This window comes from Anguilla rostrata, unplaced genomic scaffold (assembly GCF_018555375.3).
Source record: "Anguilla rostrata isolate EN2019 unplaced genomic scaffold, ASM1855537v3 scaf1007, whole genome shotgun sequence".
Classification (NCBI taxonomy): domain Eukaryota; kingdom Metazoa; phylum Chordata; class Actinopteri; order Anguilliformes; family Anguillidae; genus Anguilla; species Anguilla rostrata.
In genome coordinates this window covers 433-11,150 of record NW_026986359.1, presented here as the reverse complement: position 1 = coordinate 11,150, position 10,718 = coordinate 433, and the positions used below count along the sequence as shown (strand labels likewise).

Below are 10,718 nucleotides of genomic sequence, written 5' to 3'. Positions count from 1 at the left end.
AGAAGGTAAAATCGATTTTGTTTTTGTGTCTTTAAGAAAGGTCTGAAGGAGTCCAGGAGAGGCCAAGAAGGAATCGGAGGAAAAGGTCCAGGTGTCCATTCTTACTCTCTAAGGCCTGATCCACTGCACTCCTGTGTAACTCAGACAGTTGCACTCTATCACTGTGAGGTTTTGATTCTTCTGCTCTGAGTACATTTCTGTTCTCATTTACACATGAATGAAACACAAACAAGGCAGCCAGATACTCCTGAATGCTCAGATGCACAAAGCAGTAGACCTTCTCCTGATACAACCCACACTCCTCTTTAAAGACCTCTGTGCACACCCCAGAGTACACTGAAGCTTCACTGACATCAATGGCACTCTCTCTCAGGTCCTCTTCATAGAATATCAGATTGCCCTTTTCCAGCTGTCGAAAAGCCAACTGCCCCAGTTTCAGGATGATTTCTGTATCTGACATCTTTGGGTTTGTCTCACCAGTGTCATAATACTTCTCATTTTTCACATTAGTCTGAATGAGCAGGAAGTGTGTGTACATTTCAGTCAGTGTTTTGGGCATTTTTCTATTGAATACTTTACCCAACATTGTCTCTAGAACAGTAGCAGAAATCCAGCAGAAGACTGGTATGTGACACATGATGTAGAGACTCCTGGATGACTTTATGTGTGAGATAATTCTGCTGGCCTGGTTCTGATCTCTGATTCTCTTCCTGAAGTACTCCTCCTTCTGTGGGTCATTGAACCCTCGTACCTCTGTCACTTGGTGGACGCACTCAGGAGGGATCTGATTGGCTGCTGCTGGTCGGGAGGTGATCCAGAGGAGAGCAGTGGGAAGCAGATTCCCCGTAATGAGGTTGGTCAGCAGCACATCCACTGATGATGACTCTGTTATATCACAGCAGATCTCATTGCTTTGGAAATCTAGAGGAAGTCGACACTCATCCAGACCATCAAAGATAAACACCACTTTTACTTCATCACCTTCAATACTTTTGATCTCTTTCAATTGTGGAAAGTAGTGCTGCAGAAGTTGCATTAGACTAAATGCTTTTTCCTTCTTCAAATTCAGATCTCGGAAAGGAAGAGTGAAGATGAAATCGATGTCCTGATTGGCTTTTCCTTCTGCCCAGTCCAGAATGAACTTCTGCACAGAGACGGTTTTCCCAATGCCAGCGATGCCCTTTGTAAGCACAGTTCTGATGGTTTTCTTTTGTCCAGGTAAAGGCTTAAAGATGTCATTGCAGAGGATTGCAGTCTCCTGTGTGGTTTGTCTCTTGGATGCTGTCTCAATCTGTCTGACCTCGTGTTCATTATTGACCCCCACACTTCCCCCCTCTGCGATGTAGAGCTCTGTATAGATCTCATTGAGGAGGGTTGGGTGGTCCTGTTTTGCTAAACCTTCAAATATGCATTCAAACTTCCTCTTCAAATGAGTTTTCAGTGCCTGCTGGGCTCTTTTTATGGATTCATCTGAAGAGAGTAAATATGAGAAATAATTATGTTTAAAAGATGATAAACATTTCAATTGCCCATTTACATTTCATTTCTCAGATTTACATTGTGGACGTACTGGTGTGGTAAATACTTTCTTCAAATATCACATAGTGATTTTAAAATCTAACATTGTTATCCTCAGTGCTCTTAAGCCCTGGATACAAACTCAGGGCAGTCTGTCTGATGGGACAGTGGTTTAATCACCAGCTTTTGAGCACAGGGTTCCTGCTTTAACACTAGAAGTTCTGAGATACTGAGATATTTCAGAGTTTAGGATTTTTTTTCATTTAGTTACTAACAAGCTACAGATTCTGCATTCACTGACTTTTCGTAGATATTTGTTCTTTACATTCCAGCGTTGCAGGAATGTTAAAGTCACGTTTGGAAAATGTTAAAAACACCTTATTTCACCTCCGAGTGTGTTATAACAGTGTTGTTACATTTTGGCCATCTTCAGACTAACGAGTCAGTTCTCCTCCACCACACCAGGAGGATTCACTTTTCATCACGGCAGACACGCTGTTGCAATTTTATTTATACAAATATTTTATTTATTGTATTTTGTTATTAGAAATATTAGTTTGTTTATTCTGAAGAATAAATTATATAATTTTTTATGTTCTCTTTAAAAATAATTTTATATTGCGTTCGTTTTGTGATCATTTGTTTATGCCTATGTCTTTCCCTTATGTTCTGAAATCATTTTATTTTATTTATTTATTTAAAAAAAAATGTTTTAGTTATTATGCAACTGGAAATTTTTAAATAAGGGTTAAAATAAAATTTATCCAGTCTTCCAATATGAGGTTTTCCATCCATCCATTATCTATACCTGCTTATCCTGAGCAGGGTCGGAGGGGGTGCTGGAGCTTATCCCAGAGTGCATTGGGCGAGAGGCAGTAATACACCCTAGACAGGCTTCCAATCTACTGCAGGGCACACGCACCATTCACTCACACATTTATACCTATTGGCAATTTAGAGTCTCCAATTGGCCTACATGCATGTCTTTGGACTGTGGGAGGAAACCGGAGTACCCAGAGGAAACCCACACGGACACGGGGAGAACATGCAAACTCCACACAGAAAGGCCCCAAGCCGAGATTCGAACCCACAACCTTCTTGCTGTGAGGCGACGGTGCTACTCACTGCACCACCGTGCGCCCAAAAACTAAATCTAAAACATTAGTAAAACAAGTGCAAATCCACAATAGCTGTTGTTTCGGCTGGTAATTTGTTTATTCATAGAGTGAAGAGGTCTTTTTATAGGCCAACCCGGACGTTTCTTCCGTCATGGGTTCCCTCTGCAAATTTCCTATGGATTTTTCCCAGAGGGATTACGTTTATTTAGTGCACTTGTTATCAGTGGACTTTCATGCCTCGCTCATTGATATTGTTGAGCCTTGCGCCCAGTCGTATAGAGACTTGTGTAAATTTGCCATTTGCCAAATTACAGATTATAATCAAAATATGCTCAAAATTATAGCTGTATCATATTCTATTTTCTGTGAGGTAAAAATGTGAAGTTGTGACACATTTTGCTCTAGAGGGACTAGAAAGGAGGGGACATTCATTTCAGGGACTAAAGGTTTTGGAAAAAAACATCCATCACAGCCTGTGAGTGAATCGCACATGAGTGGTGACACGATGTCCGGTCAGGCTAGGCTTTGCAGCTGCTTAGAATAAACAGCATACACGTTTTTTTACATAGTATTAACCTTTAGGCTACTTGGGAGAAAAATAAATGTCACTATTACATACAATCAAAAAAGATTTCTCAAATGCGAAGTGTCTTGTGATGTGTTCGTGCGGTGTATGCTATTATTCTGTTGAGACTGGATAAAACAGTATAAGCTAAATGGAAAAAACTAAAAAAGTAGAAGCAAGAGAGAGAGAGAGAGATTGCTGCGTAACAAAAAGTAATACAAGGTATACTTTGTAGCGTAACGAATTACAGCTAAGTAAAGTACTTTTATTACTTTTGAAGCGAGTAACAAGTAATATTACACTTTATAGTTGATAATAATATTTATAATAATAATAATAATGATAATATTTGCTGGACTAATAGAACATTTTATCTCTCCCTGGAGAGATATCAGCTATCAACCATTCACACTCCGTGGCGTGCACCATTCTCAAGTGGGACATTCACATGTCAATCTAAGGGTAAGACCACTGAACTGTATGGGTAAGACATTCAGCGCTCACCCCTCCCCCACCCGAGAACACAGAAAACTTCAGCTGCTTTAGCGAAGCATGGCACGTGTGAATGCTCCATGAGAGCATTCTTCACTTATGCTGAGCGTAATTTTTCACTTATTTAGATGCATGCGCGCATAAAGATGAGATGGCGTCTTGAGCAATGTGCTATCGACCAAGCTGGCAATGTCAAGTCACATGATGGCAAAGGCAGCTCTAAGCTTACAAACTCCACGGCATAGAGGCGATCAGCAGCTCTTTAGGCTAGCTCTCTCTGTTGGTCGGTCGGTCCACAACAGTGTCCTCCTGTGGATGCATGCGTGGTCGCATTTATTGCGGATTTGCGCTTGTTATTACCGATGTTTTATATTTACTATTAACATTTACTAATGTTTACTAACATTAACACTTACTAATGTTTACTAATATTAACATTTACTAATGTTTTATATGGATTTTCTTATTTTTCATTTGATATCAATAAATAAATTGTCCAAAACAAAGATACAAAATCGCAGTTTTACTTGTTTTATTTCTAGTCATAATAGGTCCGAACCTTGTTTCATATAAAAAATAAGAGCCTTGCACATTAAGAACTGTGGTAGAAGACTGTTCATGCTGTCTGTGTAGATGCAACAACACATGCATAAACCATCAGGATGCGTTTTGTGGGAATATAGGCGTCTGTGCGCTTTGCCATGCCCGCGCAACCATTGATAGAGTTTATGGAGCTTATAAAACTAATTGTCCACATAATTACTATTACAATTCCAATACTGTGCATTTCACTTGTGTTCTGAAACCATAGTCCTGTCCTACATAGTTATTATGCAAGTGGAAAAAATTATATAAGGGTTAAAATGAAATGCATCCATGTTAAAATACCACACAATGGAAACAAATATCCTACACCTTGCACATGTTGCTATTATGTGTAACTTGATTTATTTTATTTTACGCAGAGTATTCATATTTACGCTATTTGAGACAATATAGGCTACATAATTATCAAAGTTTTAATCAAAAAGATTATTAATGTAACATGTTATGGATGTTACACCCTATCAAAAAACTGACTTTTCACGCACCACACCACGCCCCTCACACCTGAAACTATAATGGCACGGGCGGGGCCGTTATGGTAATTTCTATTCAAATTACTTTTGGGCTATGAAATCAGGGCCATAAAGGAGAAGCATGATTATTTTCGGGGACCAGTTCAGTTTGGTATCGGTTGCAAAGATGTACAGATGAGCACAGCGATACTCTGCCAAGCAAGCTTTAGACCTGATTCAGAATGCAAATGAAATGCATTTGGGCGATGAGGAGATGGAGCTTGATACTGATTATGATTCAGGTTCTGATTCTGATTCTGAAGTTGAGACTGAGACTAACACACCGCAGCGAGAGCGGTCACTGAAAAGAAAACGCTGCCAGGTATCCAGATGTGGAGGGAACAAAACCCGTGACATCTGTGACAAGTGTAAATGACTTGTCTGTGGCAAATGTACTAAAGTGCAACCCAAGCTCTGCTTTGAATGCTGACGCAGTTGAAAATTTCAATAAGGCCTATTGAAGTGAAGTCTCCAATCGCCTTCACTGGTGTCATGGAGAGGAACAAAGACAATTCTGTATTCTGGGGCACAGGGAGGGGTGAGGGGCGATTCTAAATAATTCAGCTTGCTAGCTATATATTTAGCTACCGTTATATTTTCAAAATCATTTCAATTTCCTAACAATGTGCCGTATGCTAGTGGTTTTGATATAATAAAGCAAATTACTACAAGATACGTGTCTCTTCTTTTTACTTTGTTGCTATCTCAGTGTAACTTCCTGTGTGCGCTGAAGAGATTGGGATGGCAGGTATGCCATCCCGCCAAGTTACGCCTTGGCGGGGGCATGCCCCATACCTATACAGCACCGAGAGTTTGGCACTTTTCAGGGTTCCCCACAGAAATAACCACAACAGCCACAGACACTCAGCCCTTAAAAACATTAAATTCTGTACATTCTGACCCCATTTCAACAGACAGAATTCCTAAACAACTTCACATGTCCACGCAATAAAGCCCCAAACTAAGGGGATTTTGCGTTTTCTCCTTCTTCTTCTTCTTCTTCTTCTTCTTCTCATTCTTATTTTTCCTGCCGCCTATCCCACTAACAACATGTCTCCCCATTGGACATTTCACTGACACCAGCCAAATCTGCACCTACACGACCCAATCAAAAACGCGCATACACACGCAAAATACCCATACATTTTTACTCTGAAACATTCCCCATTCAAACAGCTAGTCCGCCTGTGACCTAGTGGGTAAGGTTACAGTCTTGGGAACACTGGGTCGTGTGTTCAAGCCCAGCTTGGAACACGTTTCTTTAACTTGCTTCGACCCTCACTAATAATTGTCTACTACTTCTTCATTATTGCTTTTGCACCATATCTACCCGCCGTTCACCGTTCAGTTATTAACCGGCTACAATATTGCTAAGATATATGCATTATGACTTACCGTCTGTACGTTCAGTTCTTGACCGGCTACAATATTGCTAAGCCATATGGATTCAACGGAAGCTCTTCTGTGCTTACTGGCTTGTGTTCTTCTTTAAAACCACCGGCAGGTTCGCTAATGATATTTCACGCATTGCATAGCTGTGGCATTAGCTAACAAAGTCACAGACTGGTAAACCTCACTCACTCACGGCCACCCATATGCATTTCATGACGCAAATGTATTCCTTTTATTTAAAAGTTACACCGGTTCACCACTGTGCCATTTCTACTAACTATATTTCTTCACTCGGCTACCGTACAAAACCTTAATATCAGCAAACGCCACATTTCTACATTCATGTTACCTCGCCCTGTTCTCTATCTAGCCACATAGGCTACACACAATTACTACGTATGTACGTTCTGCAACTCCGCACTAAAACATTACATTTAAAATCATGATTCACTCTTAAGTATAACTACTAGCACTGAACATGAAAAAAACACATTCGTGCAATAGATTACATTACAGGCAAATTATGTGTGCATTGTTATTTAACCCTCCACTTCAACAAATAACATTCAATACCGACTGTTATATATACCATTTGATAAGGAATACAAGCTCGCTCATGGTCACTCCATTTACTTCGCACTATACTCCGTGATCATGTCAACCTTCACCTACATGCCCATTCTGCTAAAAACATATTGTTTCAACTACGGAATTTCGTAATTTCATTTTAATTTCTTTCACACTGTTGTTATTCTCTCATATGCAAAGCCTGCTGGGACATATGCGTCTGCTCCTATTCTCCACTATCATGTTTTCCGGTTCTAGTTTAGAAAAACGGCGAAGAGGATTCCTACCTGCAGATAAGCCTATCAAAATGCCTTATAAACCTTACAAACACTAAAAGTGCAACTCCATGAAATAACAGACAATGGAGCAGGACAGAAGGATAAACCTTACAAACACTAAAAGTGCATCTCCACGAAATAACAGACAACGGAGCAGGACAGAAGGCTACATAAGTTGCGACCTAGGGAGTTATAATTCTACGGGCGTGTTGATTATTTTGTCAGTCAAGGCTCGTTGGATGGACGTCAAATCCGTGAGTACATACCATATTCCATCTGCGTTTCTGATGCATTTATGCTTACGCCACTGCATCCTTTCTCACAGCCACTGTTTTACATATATAGCAAACCGAAACTGCTGAACGGTACACGCTCATCACACTGTACAGATTCACACAACGATAGCCATAATCCACAACCGTTTCTTGCAGGGTCGCATTTCTCACTCTCATAATAAAACGCTTTGCAAAAAGAACTGATATCTCATAAAAAACACGTTTTCAACGTACAAAATGCCAAGTTACTAAAAGTATTGATATCAAAATGACGCCAAGTTACAATACTACAAACAATATAGGCTATCTTGCCTCACCGAAATGACATAAGATGTATCTCAAAGCAATGCTACCCAATATTTCCTCAGTTCTTTCAAGTCACTTGGCCCTGTGTTTTCTAATCTTACCATTTCACAATGTCATGCAAAGTTTCTGTCAGATCAAAGAGACAAATATTTCGAATTGCCTCATGGAACACATTGAACATTGTACATCGAAATTAATGTATAAATTCATTAATGTGCAGAACTGCTGCTGAGCAACGACAGGAAGCACATTTCTCCAGAAAACATGTTTATACTTGCTTCTGAACTGAATTTGAGTACATGTGCAAGTTATTGTATATTTGCTACGTACAATAAATACTGAATGTAAAACACATATTTTACATACATACATAGAGAACTTCTTTATCCGCATGGGGACATTTCCCTGGCAGCATCTTACATTCACATTCACATTCACGAACACACACTTATACCAAGAAACATACTATCATTCACGCAACAGAAAGCCTGGGCAGCGAAATACATAGGCCTACATACCAATACAAATTGGACATACACACCTGTTCAATCAATCTTGACTGTGAGAGAGCCATCCACACATATATTTGCCCTGTTCATGTAGTGCATGCTTATACACAGGGCCAAGTGACTTGAAAGAACTGAGGAAATATTGGGTAGCATTGCTTTGAGATACATCTTATGTCATTTCGGTGAGGCAAGATAGCCTATATTGTTTGTAGTATCGTAACTTGGCGTCATTTTGATATCAATACTTTTTAGTAACTTGGCATTTTTGTACGTTGAAAACGTGTTTTTTATGAGATATATTGTACTGTATTCAGTTTTGAAATCCCACTTTTTCTGCTGTGTTTCGTAGGGAGCATAAAAGCATATTTTTCTGTCTTCATCTTTTAGTGCATGATTTTTATTATGACCTTCAGCCTGCAACTGAGAATGCTGTTGTTATTGAAACTGCTGATAAGATTAGACGCACCCATTGTCACCATATACACAGCCCCCCTCCCCCAAAATGGTCCCATTTTTTACTTGCATGTACTGCATTTCATTGAGAATGTGAATGAAATGTGACAGAATGAATGTGTGCTATGTGCAAACTAATGTGAACAGAACATTCGTGAAAAACATCCGTGTTAAAATATCACCAGTGTTGCGAGGTTTTGTTTTTTCATACATCCCGTTTTTGTAACTATTATTTCTGGTGGCTAAGTTGCCAGGAAAACTCTTTTGAACAACAAGATACTTACATGTATTTCTTTGCCAAGGTCTTATCTACAGTGTGGTATAAATTATTTTAGTTTTACGAATGGGTGTTTTTTGTAATTACGATGAATAGGAGACATGCGCCATCTTTGGATTTCGAATCGCCATTGTACATATGTTTTCTGGTGGCTAGGTCACCGGGGAAACTGGTTTGAACAACAATATTTTTACATATATTTTTATAAAACAGAAAACTCGACCCTAAAAGTCACACAGGTGATGATGCGTTTCCCTCCAACCACAGTGATTACATATCGAGGGAAGCGGATAATTTAAAAAATTGTCTTGTAGGAAACAACAGTTATATTCTGGCAAAATGGCAATTTATATGTTGTTATTTGATTATACCTTAGCATTTGTGACATTGTGCATGAAGAAAGATCGCCAAACAGGTTTGACCTCCCTACTATCTGTTCATTGTTAGCTTTTCATGAATCATTCACGTCAAAAGGTCTTCAAATTTGGCGTTTAGCTGATCAATTTATTCTAAAAACATTTAGTTGGTAACAATGTGTTGGCTAGAATGCCGAGCCATAACTAAAACATAGCTTTTATATTTCATAAATATTTCATTTGGACAATGGGCTGGCAACCTTTGTCAGCTCGTGTCTAATAAGCGCCATCTAGCAAACAATTCAAACATTTCCCGTTTAAAGTCTCATATGTCATGTGACCCAGGCCGCGCCTTAAGCGATTTCAATCCTGCGGAATGGTCTGGAGCTCCTGGTGTTAAATCCCCTTCAGGCACATTTCATCTTGTTCATATGCCTGTCCCCACAATCACTGCTCCAGGCTGTATTTTTATTTAAATGGCTTTGTGCACATGTTGGTTTTCTATATGTAAGTGTGAATGCTATAAATCAGAACATTAATCACTGTCAGATTTGTTTACTAAATTCATTTCAGCATTCTAATGGAGACACAGAACCAATGAGAGAAAACTCTTACTGAGCTGCTCACCTCTCTCCAGTAAGTCGGCGAGATCCTTCTGCTTCATGTTCCTCAGGATGTGGAGTGTGATCTTCAGGGACCTCTCACTGCCACAGGTCTCCAGCATCTTCTCAACTATGTACAGGGCCTTAGAATCCTCTTGCTCTCTCTCAGTGCATTCTTCATCAATTTGATGACTCTTGAACAATTCCTTCATCTTCATAAAATTATCCAGCACAGAAGGATCTTCAGACAGACTCTTAAAGCATTCTGGGCAATCCTGACTCAGATGGCTCTGAAACAGTTTCAACTTCTCATCCTTCTTCAGCTTCATCAGAGTGCGCAGGAGAGACTGAAACACACACATGTAGAGGTGTGCTGTATCAGTGTGAAACAAACACATGAAGTACTGTGTGCTCATATTAATTTAAATTTAAAAAAAACTCAACTAAACAAACTGGGATCCTTGCCTTCTGTGTCATGTGTTTTTGACAGCCAGAAGAGGGACAGATACACTATATGACCAAAAGTATCTGGACACTCCTTGGTCTGGGGCTGTTTTTCATGATTTTGGCCAGACCCCTTAGTTCCAGTTAAGGCAATGCTGCAGCATACAATCACATTCTGGACGATTCTGTGCTTCCCCAACATTTTGGGTAAGGCCCATTCCTTTCAAGCATGACAATGCCCCCAGGTACACAGTGAGGTCCATATTGAAATGGTTTTGTCCAGAACGGTGAGGAAGAACTTGACTGACCTGTATAGAGCCCTGACCTCTACCACATCCAACACCTTTGGGATCAATTGGAAAGCCAGGCCTAATCGCCCAATCAGTGCCCAACCTCACTACCCTCCTGGCTGAATGGAAGCAAATTCCTACAGCAATGCTCCAACATC

General features: G+C 39.8%; 1 protein-coding gene across 1 annotated transcript; it reads right to left on the bottom strand.

The window, feature by feature from the left end:
• Window positions 1–31: 31 nt before the first annotated feature.
• On the bottom strand, window positions 32–10,204 carry LOC135246993 (protein NLRC3-like). Its single transcript, XM_064320271.1, has 2 exons — window positions 9,852–10,204; window positions 32–1,470 (listed from the first exon to the last, which is right to left on the bottom strand). Exons 1-2 carry the CDS (start codon window positions 10,186–10,188, stop codon window positions 32–34), a joined length of 1,776 nt encoding a protein of 591 aa, XP_064176341.1. The 5' UTR covers window positions 10,189–10,204.
• Between the last annotated feature and the right edge of the window lie 514 nt (window positions 10,205–10,718).